The 18,379-nt window shown below is 36.5% G+C and overlaps 1 protein-coding gene across 7 annotated transcripts; it reads right to left on the bottom strand.

Moving 5' to 3' along the window:
* Positions 1-817: 817 nt before the first annotated feature.
* LOC113318578 (aspartate--tRNA ligase 1, cytoplasmic-like) lies at positions 818-6,406 on the bottom strand. 7 transcript variants are annotated; one of them, XR_003344666.1, is made up of 16 exons: positions 5,940-6,406; positions 5,315-5,724; positions 5,123-5,233; positions 4,618-5,019; positions 4,426-4,536; positions 4,259-4,339; positions 3,864-4,145; positions 3,667-3,777; positions 3,481-3,534; positions 3,312-3,394; positions 3,074-3,189; positions 2,732-2,864; positions 2,488-2,630; positions 2,307-2,388; positions 1,303-1,440; positions 818-1,222 (listed from the first exon to the last, which is right to left on the bottom strand). XR_003344666.1 is itself a non-coding variant. In XM_026566762.1 (15 exons), the coding sequence occupies exons 1-14, from the start codon at positions 6,220-6,222 to the stop codon at positions 2,321-2,323; spliced, it is 2,379 nt and encodes a 792-aa protein (XP_026422547.1). In that variant the 5' UTR covers positions 6,223-6,406; the 3' UTR covers positions 818-1,228; positions 2,307-2,320. The 7 variants fall into 7 exon arrangements, 5 of the variants coding, with proteins under 5 accessions (XP_026422547.1, XP_026422543.1, XP_026422542.1 ...); XR_003344667.1 differs by having other exon boundaries at positions 2,497-2,630; positions 5,940-6,405; XM_026566762.1 differs by lacking the exon at positions 1,303-1,440 and having other exon boundaries at positions 818-1,228; positions 3,481-3,525.
* Between the last annotated feature and the right edge of the window lie 11,973 nt (positions 6,407-18,379).

An 18,379-nucleotide genomic window follows, 5' to 3' on the forward strand; every position in this document is an offset into this window, starting at 1 on the left:
AAAATGAAATTTAATTCTTCCTCATTTTGTGTTCTCAGGTGTGGCTGATGAAGTATTAGCTATTATGAAGTACAGCTATGATTATTCAGAGAACGAAAAACTGAAATCTTGTTTCTTATACTTCTCCGTATACCCAGAAGATTATTCGATTTGGAAAGAAGAACTGATCAAGCTTTGGATTGGAGAAGAATCCTTAGATGAAGTTGATGATATAGAGGAAGCTTATATTCGATTTAGAACCACCGTCGTCTTTACCATCATCCTCACCAATGTCTTTGTCATGGGTTAGTCTGGGAAACATAGCTCGTTCAAATACACTTAAGCCTTAACGTTGTTTTGAATTAAAAGAGTTGAGAATCGTGACCATAGTATGTAACCGAAAATAAGGTTGATTTGTTCGCAACTTTGGAGAAATTTAGCCTTCATAGCATGCTCAACCTAAAGATTGCGTTGGATGTGCCTCCACGCTCAACGTTCTTAAATACGTAGCAATTAAGTTGTGTCATGCATCGAAGTATTTAACATGGCTGACTCAGAACCTTGAGACGCTTTGTATCGTTTGGATGAATTAGAAGTTTCTGAAGGGGATGCAGCCGAAGAGAAGTTAAAAACTACATTTTCCAGACTCAATAGCATGCCAAAACCAAAGAGGATATGTAACCAGAATGTTAAATTCCTTCAACCTCAAAAATTTGATTATATCATTTCTAATCTTTAACCTCAAAAATTTGCTTAATAGCATGGTGCCTGCGAAAGCCCAACTACCAATCGACCAGTCTTGCTTAAGACTCCCGCGGTCTTACCTCAACATGAACGATTTTCCAAAGAAAGAAATGGATTTTGGGGGGCTGATCTTCTCTTTCTAGGAAAGTACAAGAAAAGGTACATAATTTCTAGGCCTGTATGTATTAATAATCGTTATTCGAATAATATATAGTCATTTAGCCAATCCATTCAAGGAGAGAAGAAAAAAAAGGTAGGCCTAATTATAGCACGGTTAAGGACGAGATGCATGGTCTTGGTAAGAGAGGAAGAAATACAATCAGAGTATAATAGTGAAGTGCTATGGCGACAGAGAAACAGCACTTCAATGTTGAAACCAATGAGAGGTGGCACCACCAGCGGGAGCTAAAAGCTGCAATCACAGTGCCCAGTGCAGAATCCACTGCTTTGTTCCAGACATGCCCAACCTCTTTCTCTTCATTCCTTCCAAATATAGGATCTGCACCTATAAGAAGTTTAAAGCAATCACTACCATGCAATGAGTTTAATAAGAAGTTTAAACTTTGAAGCGATCATTACCATGCAATGAGTTCAGTTATAGATAAAAATGTTGTATCAAGCACATAGTATTCTTGAGAATCCGTCATCCATTAAGACATACAGAGACCTGAATCTTAAAGAAGGCCTCCACCTTCTACTCACAGGATGGACTTACACCTGTACGACGTTTTAAAACATTCATAACTGGCTGACCCACTTGAAAGTGAATTTATGTTTTCTAAGCACAGGGAGATAGAAAACAGGCTTCGTATTTCATACTGTCTACCTTTAACATCTGATCGGGACTTCCTACCCTTGAGCATATTGATGACAGATGAATAAACTATTTCTAGCCACAAAGCGTTATGGTACACCTTACAAGGGCTTTGATATTATTAAACAATAAGCTCAAAGAATAAAGAATTCTTTAATAGTACTCAAATGCCACTGCCCCAAAGGAAACATCAGTATGATTGATGCCCAATATACACCTCCCTGTACACATGTACATAATATGGGAGAGCGCATCTAAACGAATTGGCGGCTAATTCATCTTCAGGAAGATCCAGCCTAGTGTGTAAAAGAAGAGTCTTTGAAATAGCTAATACAATGAAACAAGTACACAAATCTTCTGTGACATGAAAATAAGGCAGCATTTCAAGTATAACACAAAGACACACACACAAAAAAAAAGACAAACAAAACAAAAAGGTGGGGATAATTATGAGAAATTCAAGCGACATGGAAAATGAATCATCTCCTAGTGGGCAGGTAAACTTTTCCATGTATCATAGAACGGCCCAAAGGAATCTAAATCTTGTTGTCAATGACTACCAACTGAAACATTACATGAATGGCTCAATAAAACTCCTTTCTCAAATTCATCATTGTAAAACATTGGCATTAAACTATGCACAACAAACTCCTTTCAGTCGATAGACACTAGTTAGTAACACTGATAACCTCCAAATACTGTTGTATGCAAAAAAACAAGTTTAAACCAAAGAAAACATACCAATAAACTTCACATCTATCAGACTTACCAGATTTAGCTTTACTACTTTCCCTTGTCTTTCACACGAGCTTTGTTCCTCGCTTTCCGGCTTGTGTCTTTGCCATCCTTACCTGCTTTACAGATTTTGTTAGATATCAATACTTACTAGGTACCAAAATGAAAAGAAAATTACAGCTAGTTTAACCAAACTTCTCATCTATCAGATTTACTTTGCACACCTGCTGCCTCTATTCCCTTCACAGCTGCCTCTTTGCCATCAACACCTGCTTTATCGGTGTCGTTAGTAGAAAATAACATTGTCGTGACTTGATTTAAATCTACTCCAAATCCCCCATGTCGAGGCATGGTGCACCTGTATAATAAATCAAAATTAGAATACCGTCAAAACACATAGGATTACCACATATAAAAATAAAGTCATCCAGAATTGTGCCTAGACAAAAATAAACTTACTGAAATGCCTCAATATACGTGCATACAGAATCCCAATCACCAAGATCAGTTCCAGATATTTTAAGATCTGCCGCCCTTGAATACAATGCATCAGGATCAATCTCACGTTCGCCACCAGACAGGATTTTCTTCCCTTTAAAAAGAAATAGAAAAAGAAAATATAAGAAGAAACTGAAATTTGAAAATATGTACATCTCATGCATAACGTCATGGAAGAATATAAAGAATACAAATGAAGCTGCATGCTGTAATACATTGGGGGTTTAAAACATCAAAGAAGCAGATATACAAATCAAAAATCGAATATTATTTCAATTGCTTTATACAAGAAATTTAAGTTACCTCGAAGAAAGACATCAAATGAGTTGCTGCTATGGTGCACATCAGGAGATTGCTTGGTGTAAAATGTACTACCAGCAGATGGACAGTCGTAAAGTATATAGAACTCAGTTTCATATCTGTCAGATACAAAAATTTCAATTAAAACAAAGGCATGAGTACTGAAGTACTTCAAATGAGAGCTACAAAACTGAATCTCTGAAAATTCAGACGAGGCAAAATATTCAATGCAAATACTTACTCTTCGAGCACAATCTTCCCTAACTTCCTCTCCTCTTCTGGGTTTAAGCCACGAAGCGGATGAATAACTTTAGTGCCAGCATTCTACGCAAAACACGTTAAAGGTCATCAACGAATTTTACAGCAGAACAAGAAAAACCAGCATTTCATGCGAGGTCATGCATTAATACCTCTAACAGTTGAAGTCCAACATCGAAAGGAACTTTCGCATTAAACTGGAAGTACTACCATGACACAAACACATGCAGGTACTCAAAATTACAATATACGGGGTCAAAAAAACAAAGGAAAATAAAGGAAATGTGATGCCTTCTCAGAGGGAATGTAAGAGAATCATTTGTCAAAAAAAAATTCACCTTTAACTTTTCATAGGGATGCTGGTTCTGAATGGCTTGGAAGTCTTCCTTGCACTTCTCATGCAATTTGTTAAACATGTCAACAAACAGACTCTCTACGAATTCCACTACCTGCATAAGCAAGAGCACATTCCAACAAATCTTTCAGATTAGTACGCATTCAGACAGTAGTGGATTCTCAAAAGAGGTGCTCATACCTCAAAATAGTGTCTATCAATTCGCATTTCAACATCAACACCAGTATATTCACACAACTGTTTGCTTATAGAGTCCTCCTTGAAAACAGGTCCTATCTCAAAAACACGCTCAGAACCACCACGGATTGCCATCTGCCTTGCAAATTGAGGTGAATGAGCTAGGCAAGTTGGGTATCCTTCCCAGTTAAGTTTACAGAAAGGTGCACCACTGCTCGAGCCTGCAATCAGTTTTTGAGTACGCATTCCAATAAATTTTCTAGATGAGAAAAACTCCCTCAATACCTGCACAAGTATGAATTTGTGCTCAAACAATTAGACTTGGCTTCGCGATAAGTGGAACACAGCACAAGCTAATCGATAGTTCAATGTCATTTATGTAGAGGATGCGTACTTACAAGTTCAGCGCAAGACTGAATGCGTAGAATCCCTTGGTTAACAAGTTCGAGCACATCTGAAACCCTAGACGGTACTCCAACCTGCAACATCAAAAATAAAAACAACTTTAACAGAGACGCTAAACTTTGTAGATGTGTGATCTATCCTGCTATGCTTGAGAAGAAACCTCCATAGGTTTTTCAACAAAAGCTTCACTCCGTGCTGCGGTATTAGTTTCTACTGGAGCCGGGGGAAGAGTTTTCCCAATGCCATAGATTTTGCCAACTAGAATTACAACCTACAGGCAGAACAGAAGATCAGCCATCCGAATTCCTCAAATAATAAGCAAATCGAAACATACTAAAATCAACGGAAATACCTGCTGGGATAAGTCCTTCATGGATCCCTGAACTCTAGTGTCAGGAAGTGATACAACCCCTTCCAAAGCCAGATACGAATGTTCTGCCAAATTGGTTACATCCTTGGCATCTTGTAGACCAATGAGATCGTCAGCAGTGTTAAGAACACACCTGATACTGAACTCGCCCTCTTTCAAAACGACCGATCCAATCCTTCTATGGACATGAATTGTGGAGGCAACTTCCCCTCGAACAGATATTTTTCTACCGAACATACTTTCATCAACCTTTTCCACTGGAAACAGATTTGGATCAGAATCTTCGATTGACACAGCTGCCTCTGCTAGAGCAGAAACAAAGGCTTGTACACGCTTTTGGTTAGCAGGGGCGGGGACATCTGAAACCCTAGACGGTTCTCCAACCTGCAACATCAAAATAGGAACAATAGGATCATCATTAAATTTAAATTTCATGGCAACAAATTGTACAATAAATCAACACATGGCAATAAGTGTGAGGCCATACCTCCATATCTTTCTCAATAACAGCTTCACTCCGTGCAGAGGTATCGGTTTCTACTGGAGCCGGGGGAAGAGTTTTACCAATGCCATAGATTTGGCTGACTTGAAGCACAACCTACAGGCAGAATAGAAGATCAGCCATCAAAATTCCTCAAATAATAAGCAAAGTGAACCATACTAAAGTCAATGTCAATACCTTCTGGGATATGTTCTTCATCGATCCCTTAATTCTAGTGCTAGGAAGCGAAACAACCCCTTGGAAAGCCAGATATGAATGTTCTGCAAAATTTGTCACATCCTTGGCATCTTGTGGACGAATGAGATTGTCCGCCGTGTTAAGAACACACTTAATAGTGAACTCGCCCTCTTTCAAAACTACAGATCCAATCTCTTTGATGACATGAGTTGTGGAAGCAACTACCCCTCTAACAGTTATTCTTCTGTCCATCAAACTCTCATTTACCTTTTCAATTTCAAACAGATTTGGATCAGAATCTTCAATTGACACAGCCGCCTCTGCTACAGCAGTAGCAAAGGCTAGACGACGTTCTATTTCCTTCTGCTTCTTTACTTCTTTCCTGGAAGCTCTTTGGAGAGCAAGCTTCTCTGAAAATTAATGTAAAGAATTTACAACGAATTGTACAAAACTAATACGGTTCTGAAAATTAATGTAAAGAATTTACAACGAATTGTACATAAATAATAGGGTAAGAACGAAAAATTTACAAAACCTAAAAATGGGAACAATATATATAAGTGGATCGAATTTATATTGAAATCTACAAAACCCTAAAAATAGTAACAATAAATAAGAAACTTACCTGAATCATGTACGTTTCTAAATTTGTCTTTGAAATCCACATTAGTTCTCTCGGAAAGTATATCAGCATATGACGGATCCTTTTTTATTTCACTCCATTTCCCAAACCCATGTTTCTCTACTCCGGCCTCAAGGGCTTCGTTCTCCTCCTTAGTCCACTTTTTCTTTTTAACAACTGTTGTGTTAGGAGTAACAACTTCTACATTACCAGTAAGAACTGCACGCCTTTCTTCAGAAACAGTAAATAACAAAGATGTAGTCTCGGAATTAGGTTTAGAAGCCATAGTTGAAAATAGAGATCTACAAAGGAAATTAGGAGAGTTGTTTGATGAGTTTAAGATCTTTTTAGAATTTTTGTGAGGATTTCAGTAAGTTGAGAGCTAGAATTTTTTAGAATTTTTGCAGGGTTTCGGTAAATTGGGAGGAGAGCTGTTGTTGTTTAGAGAGGGAAGATGAATGAATGAGGGTTTGGCTTTATGTACTCCGTCACAAATGTTAGTGTGTGGGCAGATACAGGATTATCTACATTACTACTTTATTACTGTGTTTTCTTGTCCTCTTTTTTTTTGGTATCATTGACAAGTGGCAACTTACTCAAGCATCCGGGTCTGATAGTATACATTTTTATGTGCGACACCTAACTAGATCCTAGTGATTGAATTTGCTTGATTATAAAATGGCTGAGGACCTGATCATCTTACATTATGCTACACTTCAAGACCTTCTATGGGGTGTATTCTTATACTCAAGGTGACGCACTCCTGGTGAGATTCTATGTTCCTTGTAGCGTGTTTGGATACGCATTTAAAAATTGTTTTTCGATTTAAAGTTAAAAAATTAGAAATCAGTTTGGTAATAATATTTTAGAACGATTTTTAGAAATAGAAAAATAATTTTTTATCCCGAAACAGAAGTCAGAAAAAGAAATTGCATCTAAACGTGCTATTGTGCTTTATTTATGTGGTTGTTCGGTTAGTCTTTTTCCCAGTCATGTCTTTTTTGTATGGAAAGATAAAATATTACACTATTAATTAAGAAATGTGATGCATAAAGTTATGATTTCTAGTAGAAGAAAAAAAATCTTAATTTCGCATTGCATATTGTTGGGCCTGTGTTGAATGCTTCGAATTATATGGTTGCTTTAGTCAATGAGTCTGAGGTTCTGCTAACCTTGTCTCAAGCAAGGTAGTCTCCCAAAAATGCTGGGTATTAGTATAGCACACTGATATCAGTTGTATCAGACGATATTATAGATTTTTATCATGTATATATCGGCGATATAAAGATTGAACGATAATATTGTCCGAATCAGCTGGTACAAACCGATATATTGGCTTCACTGATACACCTATATTATCAGAGTACGAGTGTTTATGTAATAAAAAACCATAATTTTTCCATCTCTACCTCCTGAATCTCTTCCTTAGATTCTTTCAACACAACTTTTTATAGGTGTTTTTTTATCTTCACTTCCATCTTTTTTTCTTTTTCTGGTCAGTTTTTTTTTCTATCGACGACAATTAGATGAGGTTTTTGTTTTTGATTGTTTTACAAACAATCCTATGATAAACCACATTTTATTTTAAAATTTTGAGATACGTTTATGACTATTTGTGCTTGAACATGCTTTTGTAAATATTGAAAATTCTAATTTTAATGATGTATCGTCGAGAAAAACCGATAATATCTTCTACATAGGTGTATCATACCCGATCGATACGAGACCGATAAACGGTATTAACTACTTTGGTCTCAAAGTAGCGCGGCTAGAAACGCACCCTCTTTCTGCAAAGTTGATGAAGTTCAACGTTAAAAGATAAAAATAAATTGGTTTATTCGGTAACACTGTCGTAGAACAGTGGTTGTCCATCCCTCCCCTATAGGGGAGGTCAGCTGTTCGACTCCCATGTGGAGCAAAGTATGTTGTACTTGTTAGTGGGGGTAGCGGGTCGAGCTAGGCAGTGGGGCCGGCCGGCTGGCTGGGTTACAGGTGGGGCTCAGACCCAGGCCCAGCTACCGTTTGATCCAAAAAAAAATAAAAAGAAATTAGTTTATTCAGTTGTTAGGTTTTAAATATGGAGCAAATCCTCGTAAGATAATGCGGAATATAAATGGTCAACTTGTCTGGTCCCATATCACATACCAATAGGAAGAGAAATTCATTTCTCTTTCTCCGGGCCATTTTCTTTTCAAATCCTTTTGTTCTATTCCCGCCATTGCTACCAACAACCATCATTTACGGAGAGTGAGATAATACTCTCAAAAGATTATCAAGTAGTATATAAATAATATTAAAATCATGATTCATTTTGATCTAATATTTCTATTTTTCTAAGTCTCCAGTTATATATTATTTACCCCGAATGATAGTTTTATGACAGTAAGTTCAAACCATGGTTCATTTTTTTTTCAATGTTTATAAATCAAGAAAAGGTTAATATTCGACTTTCAATTAGTTAAAGTGATTTCTTATAAAATGAAAGAGTACTAAAATTTACCAAGAAAGATTAGTTACCTTTTAGGTAAAGTGCATGGTTCCACCTCGGCAAGGGGCTCAAAAGTATATGCATCCAACAACAAATAGTTTTAGCTTTTGAAATGGTTAATGAAAATGATATCAAAAGAAGAGAAGGTGATGGAGCTTTGAAGTTAGATTTAACTCAAGTTTTTGATTCACTGATAAGGGAATTTTTGTTTGAAATAACGAAGAAATATGGTTTCTCCCTCAAGTGTGGTTAATGGTTAAGTATTATTTTTAATCTACAAGGATATTTGTGTTAGAGCATTGCTAGTTCGAGCTCAAAAGTGTTGTTATATCAAGCTTGTTGTCAAATTTAGTTGTCAAAAATATATCTTGATTTCTAGTTTATAATTAGTTAAGTCTCAGTCTAGGATAAAGGTAGTTCAAAAACAAACCAGTCATCATTTTTGTTCTACAGTTGAAGGCGAAGATTAACCGAAGCTTTTGGAAAACTTCATCAACAAAAGGTAAGTGAATACTGAACCACCTATTTTTTAAGTTATATTCACATTTTTATCCTTGAGACGTTTGCATCATAACTAATTAGACTAGCTTGCATAGATAGTCGAGAACCAATTATTTAGTTTACGAATTTCTCGAAATATAATGACTAAGCTTAATGAACATTTGTCCATACTTGATAAAATTTAAGTGGAGAACAATTTATTGTTTGGAAATAAATCATGATTCAGTTTTATCATTCTAAAATAGCCAGGAACATTGATGTGTGTCATTAATGTTATTCGGGAATGTTTCGAATTGATTTAGAGAAATATAGAAGTACTATATTCGAAATACAAGACAGTGTTATCAGTCTTACAAACTGAGATAACTGTTATATGTCAGAACATGTACTTCTTGAAAAAGCGGGGGTCTAACAACCACACCCAATATTTCGCTTAGCAATCTGTATTGAAAAACTCCAATATACTTTCAAGAGAATCAACTAGACAGTTCAAATCAATCTTAAGAAAATTATATCAAAAAGTTTATATCTAAATTTCTCAATTCAATCCGCAATCAAACAAATATGAATTTGCGAGCACAGTTGAATAATGAGAAATAACTTGAACGGTACCAAAGACCAATGTTCAAGTGTCAATCAATTTATATAAACAACCAAAGGTTGGATTATCTAATTGATTGATCTTACGCAAACCTGTGATATTTATATTATATATAAACAAATATAATACGGAAAAGAAATAACACAAATACCAGAAATTTCATTAACGAGGAAACCACAAATGCAGAAAAAGCTAGGGACCTGGTCCAAATTTGGACACCACAGTGTATTAAGCCGCTACAGACACTAGCCTACTCCAATTTAACTTTGGACTGGAATGTAATTGAACCTAATTAATCTCACACTGATTCAAGGTACAGTCGCGTTCCTTACGCCTATGAATCCAGCAGGACTCTGTGCACTTGATTGCCTTAGCTGATCTCACCCACAACTAAGAGTTGCTACGACCCAAAGTCGGAGACTTGATAAACCAATCTGTCTCACATGAGAAAAGTCTATTGAATAGATAAATCCGTCTCCCGCAGATAAACCTATGAGTTTTGTTCCATATTTTGATAAATCAAGGTGAACAAGAACCAATTCATACACCGAACTTATATTCCCGAAGAACAGCCTAGAAATATCAATCACCTCACAATGATCTTAATTGCATGGTAGTGAAACAAGATATTGTGGAATCACAAATGATGAGACGAAGATGTTTGTGATTTCTTTTTATCTTTCATATCGGAGATCAATCTCGAGCAAATCTTAGAAAAGATAGTACTCAATACGATAGAACATGGCAAGATCAGAACATACAACTACAAATAAAATAGCTGGGTCTGGCTTCACAATCCCAATGAAGTATTCAAGTCGTTAACCTATATGGCTTCGTGAAAAACCTAAGGTTAAAGGAGAATCGAATCAAGCATTAACTTGTATAACACAGAAGGTGTGGGGACTAGGTTTCGCAGTTGCTAGAGTTCTCCTTTATATAGTTTTCAAATCAGGGTTTGCAATCTAGGTTACCCTGGTAACAAAGCATTCAATATTCACTATTAGATGAAAACCTAATTAGACTCAAGCTAATATCTTTCAACCGTTAGATTGAACTTAGGTTGTTATACACAAATGAACTTAGGTTGTTACAAAAATCTGGGAGCCCGATTGAATATAAGAGATATAAAATTGGATGGTACCAAAGACCAATATCCGAGGATCAATCAATTTCAATAAACAACCAAAGGTTGGATTTCACAATTGATCGATACAACGCACAACCTGTGATATTTCGATTATATAACAAAATATAATGCGGAAAACAAATAACACAGACACCAGAAGTTTTGTTAACGAGGAAACCGCAAATGCAGAAAAACCACGGGACTTTGAATTTAAAAAAAGAAAAACTCAAATGCAGAAAACTTTTATAATCCGCAAATGCAGAAAAACCCTGCAAATGCATACACCAGAAGTTTTGTTAACTAGATAATTATTAAAAAAAGAAACTCATGCGGAACATTTCCGTTACTTTGAATACTCTTCTCATATTCTCTATATTCATCAAGCTCATCTTCTATTGCACTAATCCTTGATTCCAGATTATCCATCTTTTCCTCAAGTCTCTTGGAGGAGGATTCAATTTTATTCTTCAAAGCACGCACTTGTTCCAAGAAGAGATTCAAGGTTAAAGAGAGATTTTTAAAATGAGAGGTAGGGGAACTCTCATTGAGGGAGGAATCACGTTTGTCAAAGCCAATCTCACTTTCAGAAGAATCGTGAAAATGCGGGGGTCTAACAACCACACCCAATATTTTGATTAGTAATCTGTATGGACTAACTCCAATATACTTTCAAGAGAATCAACTAAACAATTAGAATCAATCTTAAAAAAGATATATCAATGAGTTAAGTATCACAATCTCTAATTCAATCTGCAATCAACAAATAAAAATCTGGGAGCCCGATTGAATATAAGAGATACAAAATTGGATGGTACCAAAGACCAGTATCCGAGGATCAATCAATTTCAATAAACAACCAAAGGTTGGATTTCACAATTGATCGATACAACGCACAACCTGTGATATTTCAATTATATAACAAAATATAATGCGGAAAATAAATAACACAGACACCAGAAGTTTTGTTAACGAGGAAACCGCAAATGCAGAAAAACCCCAGGACCTATTCAGGATTGAACACCACACTGTATTAAGACGCTACAGAAACTAGCCTACTACAAACTAACTTCAGTCTAGAATTTACGTCTCTGATCCCAGCAGGATGCTACGCACTTGAGTCCTTTAGCTGATCTCACCCACAACCAAGAGTTGCTACGATCCAAAGTCGAAGACTTTAATAAACAAATCTGTATCACACATAAAATTCTTCGATAATAGATAAATCTGTCTCCTACAGATAAACCTACGATTTTTGTTCCATATTTTGATAAAATCAAGGTGAACAAGAACCAATCGATAACCCGGACTTATATTCCCGAAGAATAGCCTATAATTATCAATCACCTCACGATAATCTTAATCGACTAGCGAAACAACATATTGCGGAATTACAAACGATGAGACGAAGATGTTTGTGATTTCTTTTTATCTTTCATATTGGAGATCAATCTCAAGCAAATCTTAGAGAAGATAGTAATCAATATGACAGAACATGGCAAAATCAGAACATACAACTACAAATAAAATAGTAGGGTCTGGCTTCACAATCCTAATGAAGTATCCAAGTCGTTAACCTATAGGGTTTCGCGAAAAACCTAAGGCTAAAGGAGAATCGACTCAAGCATCAACTTGTATAACACAGAAGGTGTGGGGACTAGGTTTCGCAGTTGCTAGAGTTCTCCTTTATATAGTTTTCAAATCAGGGTTTGCACTCTAGGTTACCCTGGTAACAAAGCATTCAATATTCATTGGTAGATGAAAACCTGATTAGACTCAAGATAATATCTTTCAACCATTAGATCGAACTTAGGTTGTTATACACAAATGAAAAGTGACTTCATTTAGATATAAGTAACCGTACCTAAACGTGTACACCTTGTTGGCTCAATAATAGTTAACCGAAGTTAGCCATATGAACACTTTCATATTAACCTTATTCATCTTATTCACAACTAATTCAAATGAGTAAAATGAAACTAGTTATAAAGTTTTTCAATTGTTTATATTCTCATAGAAGTATACAAGACACAATTGAAGCAAAATCGATTTGATTCACTTGAACCAATTCATGAACATTACATCCACGGTTTGCAAAAGATTGCATTCCTTATTATATAAATGTATTAGTTCATAATACAACCGATTCTAGAACTTAACTCACTCAAGTATGATAACGGGTACGCATACTTAAGTAGCCGGACTTATATTGTGTCATACAGTATGCGAACGGGAACGCATACTATCATACATCCAAAACAACAGTTGAAGTAGTACGCGTACAGGTACGCATACAATAGTTCCCGGACTTCAACTGAGTTCGCCAGTACGCATACGTGTACGCATACCAAAGCTCCCGGACTTTACCTGAGCTTTCCAATACGCATACGTGTATGCATACTATACTGGTCTTGGATCAACATATATGCAAGTATACATGCTATGTATATAATCCAATTATGATTAAGTGTTCTGAATTCTATTTCAATTATTAAAACTTTCTTAGAGGATGACAATAGTTGTTTTCACAAACCATTAGCATAAAAGCGATTTTTCAATTTATTGAAATAATCAATACGAAACATTCCAGGTATACATAAAATGATTATCTCACACAAATCATGTAAGATGTAACCAGGCAATTTTCACATGATCATCATTTTACTTGCGTCGAGAATATAAGATGAAATTGGTTAAAGCGAAAGATTACCAACACATATTTCGAGAAATATGTAAGCGAGTTAAACTCAGATCAAAATATCAAATGTGTATAATCGAATACTATATAATAATACGACTTTTGTCTAAAGAAGGAAGATAGAGTATAAATAGACTTTCTAAGTGATAGATGAGTTTCAGTCTCCACATACCTTTTGTTGATGAAGTTCCACAAGCTCTCCTTAGTAGTTCTTTGTCTTCAATCAATGAGTGTTGTGAAGTCTAAAGCTCAACTACACAATCTGTCGTAGTCCGAGACATTACTATAAGTAGACCAGAAATCAAGAATCATAATTTTGATCACTAAATTTGACAAACAAGCTTGAGATAGAAACATTTGCGAGTTCGACCGAGCAGTTCTAACAGTCTCTCCCTTTGTTAATTGTAATAACAAAACTATCAATACATATGGATTACAAAATAAATAAAACTTTTTAGCTTCTCATCCAAATGTTTGATCTCCTTGGTTCTTCAACATTACTCAAAATCTTCGTCATTCCCATGTACTCCAAGATTCTAAAGGTGTTCAACTCATCATCATAGTTGTTGAAGATCCGTAGCTATAACAATGAGAAAACGGTTGCTCTAAATCATTGTTATACAGTGTCGTAATATTATTACACAACATAAAAGTTCAATTGTATCACAACTTTGACAACAATACTATGGTGATATATATCGCTCCCCCTAAGTCAATACTTCATCTCACATGAAAACCGCTCCCCCTACATAAGGATCTGTAAACCATATGTATTTGTAATGTGAACTACACATTAATTCTCCCCCTTTTTGTCAATATAAATTGGCAAAGGTGCGAACACTAGTGGGATCCTAATGAAGTTTCCATAGATATACTTCATGACCAAAAGAGAACATATCAATTTGTTTTGATAATATCACATAGTCGAAACTAGCGTATTCATCATAGAGTTTATGAAGACACAAGAAAACTCCTACAATATTCCACGGCCGCACTCACCACAAAGATTTGGCAATTAAGCACAAGTTCAAAAAGAACTCTCTCCCATAAAATTTCATTCCAGAAAAGAACCACAAGAGCGACCTTAATTTCACAAGAAAAAAGGGATTTTTTGGACACTAACAAATAACATGACAACATGAATTTTTAATTCAAATTACTCAATTAAATTAACCACAAGAGAGCCCATAATTAATTTAATCGTAAATCCTCAACATAAGAGAACTTACGAAGCCACACAGTATATTCATAAGAAATGGATCAGGGAAAGATCAATACTGCATAATTTTCAAAGATTCATTCTATTTTTTCATCAATATCTGCATATCGACGTATAATAGACATAATATTTGCAAACAAAAGTTCATTATCTTCCATTAATATTTGTATAATGATATAATAGGCTTAGCTTTTGTTGTCAAAAGTTCATTCTATCTTACATATGATAGATTTAACTTTTGAGTGAATATGGAACAATCACAGTTCACGGACGCAAACACACATATCCCATAATAAGTTGCAATATATAAAACCATAAAGATTAATACTGCAAAATCATCTTCCAAATAAACTTTAGAATTTAAATTAATAAACCTAAAAACACTGCAAGATGAAAAATCGTTGGAAATAGCTATGTGTACTCCCAATAATTGCTATTCCAAACCCTAGTTATCCTTCTTAGAACACAAGAATAAATTCTCATAAGAAGTTTCCTAGACAATTATTAAAAAAAGCAACTCATGCGGAACATTTCCATTACTTTGAATACTCTTCTCATATTCTCTATATTCATCAAGCTCATCTTCTATTAATTAATCCTTGATTCCAGATTATCCATCTTTTCCTCAAGTCTCTTGGAGGAGGATTCAAGTTTATTCTTCAAAGCACGCCCTTGTTCCAAGAAGAGATTCAAGGTTAAGGAGAGCTTTTCAAAATGAGAGGTAGAGGGATTCTCATCAAGGGAGTTATCACGTTTGTCAAAGCTCATCTCACTTTCTTAAGAATCGTGAAAATGCGGGGTTCTAACAACCACACCCAATATTTTGATTAGCAATCTGTATGGACTAACTCCAATATAGTTTCAAGAGAATCAAATAAACAGTTAGAATCAATCTTTAAAAAAATATATCAATGAGTTAAATATCTCAATCTCTAATTCAATCTGCAATCAACAAATAAAAAATGTGGGATCCCGCTTGAATATAAGAGATATAAACTTGGATGGTACCAAAGACCAATATCCGAGGATCAATCAATTTCAATCAATAACCAAGATTGGATTTCACAATTGATCAATACAACGCACAACCTGTGATATTTCGATTATATAACAAAATATAATGCGAAAAAGAACTAACACAGACACCAGAAGTTTTGTTAACGAGGAAACCGCAAATGTTGAAAACCCCCGGAACCTAGTCCAGATTGAACACCACACTGTATTAAGTCGCTACAGAAACTAGCCTACTACAAACTAACTTCAGTCTAGAATTTATGTTTCTGATCCCAGCAGGATGCTACGCACTTGATTCCTTTAGCTGATCTCACCCACAACCAAGAGTTGCTACAATCCAAAGTCGAAGACTTTAATAAACAAATCTGTATCATACATAAAATTCTACGATAATAGATAAATATGTCTCCCATAGATAAACCTACGATTTTTGTTCCGTTTTTTGATAAAATCAAGGTGAACAGGAACCAACCGATAACCCGGACTTATATTCCCGAAGAATAACATAGAATTATCAATCACCTCACAATAATCTTAATCGACTAGCGAAATAACATATTTCGGAATCACAAACGATGAGACGAAAATGTTTGTGACTTCTTTTATCTTGCCTATCGGAGATAGAATCTCAAGCCAATCTTATGATTGTACTCTTAAGATAGAAGTCTTTTAGTCGTTAACTTACAGGGTCTCGAGAAGAAGCCTAAGGTTAAAGGAGAATCGACTCTAGCTAAACACAACAAGTATCACACAGGAGGTGTGAGGATTAGGTTTCCCAGTTTCTAGAGTTCTCCTTCATATAGTTTTCAAATCAGGGTTTGCAATCAATGTTAGCTTAGTAACAAAGCATTCAGTATTCACCGTTAGATGAAAAACCTGATTCAACCAAGCTAATATCTTACAACCGTTAGATCGAATCTTAGCTTGTTACACACAAATGAAATATGTTTCATTTAGGTTTGAGTAACCGTACCTAAACCCGTGCACTTAGTTGATTCAACAATAGTTAACCAGTGGTTATCCATATGAGCACTTTCATACCAAACATATTCATCTTTATCACAACTAGTTCAAATGACTTCAAAAGAACTAGTTGGAGAGTTTTTCAATTCCTTAAGTCTTTATGAATAGACACAATTGAAATAAAATCGGTTTGATTCATTTGAACAAATTCATGAACATTATAGCGACGTGTTTGAGGGTGAAAACAGTTTCTGCTGGTTTCTGTAATTTTATGTGTTGTAGGTGAGAAACGAGTCTAAACCCTAAATATTGTACTGAAAGGGAGTACTTTAGATTCGAGAGATCAATCTGTACAAGTCCGGCCTAAACCAAGAAATGGCCGTTCCAGACTTGCTTCGGTCACAAAGTGAAGGAGAAGGGTTGGTTTTGGGGAGGGAAGCGAAGAGAGTGTTGAGACCAGAATAGTTAATTTTGGAAGAGTAGTTGTTCGACGACTTGTATCAGAAAGTGGAAAGCTAACATATGGGAAAGACAACAAATGTTTTTTGAGTCTTGTATGTTCCTGACCAAAGCCTGTTGTTTGGTGGTAACAGGTAAGATTTATTTATACAAGTCGAAGTGAAACGTACTCTGGTCTCGCAAGGAATAAAAACGGATGAGTAAATGAGAGGAGGTGGTAACTGGTAACGCCTGGAATTGATGTTCCATAATGAAGGAAGCGTTTCACCATTACTCCATGTATTTACTAACCACCTCATTCTTATGACACTGTCTTGTAACATGCGTAGTGTACGCCACACACTGTAAACCGCCAAACCAATACCCTAATGAGCATCCCCCAGTTTGTGACATGTGTTGATGTCTCGAGTATTTTCGTGGAAAACATGTAGTATGTTGTTGCTGTTTGGCAAGTTGAGCTTGGGAGACTTTCCGGCTCGGTGGTGACTCTCGACGGTCGGTATTTGCATATTGAGGGGAAAGGTAGCCGTTGATTATTTGCCACCCTTCGTTTGGTAGCCAGCGGCATGAAAGCATGGCCGACACGACTTTGACATGGTTAGGCGTGGCAAACCTTGGATTTTGGCATAGATTAGGCGCGACCAAGAACTTGGGTTTTGTCATAGTTTGGGAGCGGCCAAAATTAGGGCTTGGCGTTGGGCCAAAGGTCCCCACGCGTTAGCTGGTGACCTTAGACGGCTAAGATCTGCATCTTAAATAGAAGGGTGGCCGTTGATTGTCGCAACCCTTCGTTTTGGAACCCAACGACAGGGAGAAAGGCTGGCATGACTTTGGCATAGCGGTGCGGCTGGCATGGTTGGCATGCCTTGGCGCGGAGATGTGGCTGGCATGCCATTGGCACATGTGGAGCGCCGGCATGGTTGGTATGCTTTTGGCGCGTAGATGTGGCGCGGCATGCCGTTGACACATGCAGCATGATTGGCATGCCTTGGCGTGGAAAAGTTGCACTACATGCTATTGGCACATGTGGTGCTGCTGGCATCGTTTAGGCGTGGCCAAGCTAGGATTTTGGCATAGTTTAGGCGCGTCCAAAAAATAGGGTTTTGGCATAGTTTGGCCGCGGCCAAAATTGAGGCTTGGCGTTGAGCCAAAGATTACCACGCGTTAGCTGACGACCTTGGACGGCTAATATTTGAATCTTAGATGGAAGGGTGGTCGTTGATTGTTGCAATCCTTCGTTTTAGCAGCCGTGATGGAAATGCCGGTCATGGCATGGTTTAGGCGTGGCCAAACTAGGGTTTTGGCATAGTTTAGGATCGGCCAAAAACTAGGGTTTTGGCATAGTTTGGGCGCGGCCAAAATTGGGGCTCGACATTG

This window comes from Papaver somniferum, chromosome 10, assembly GCF_003573695.1.
Source record: "Papaver somniferum cultivar HN1 chromosome 10, ASM357369v1, whole genome shotgun sequence".
NCBI lineage: Eukaryota > Viridiplantae > Streptophyta > Magnoliopsida > Ranunculales > Papaveraceae > Papaver > Papaver somniferum.

Excerpts from the sequence above, each read along its gene's own strand:
- LOC113318578 (XM_026566758.1), bottom strand. The coding sequence starts at position 6,222 with ATGGCTTCTAAACCTAATTCCGAGACTACATCTTTGTTATTTACTGTT. Across the intron at positions 5,020-5,122 it reads TTATTGAGAAAGATATGGAG|GTTGGAGAACCGTCTAGGGT; the intron begins GTATGGCCTCAC and ends TTGATGTTGCAG. Across the intron at positions 2,865-3,073 it reads ATTTGATGTCTTTCTTCGAG|GGAAGAAAATCCTGTCTGGT; the intron begins GTAACTTAAATT and ends TTCTTTTTAAAG.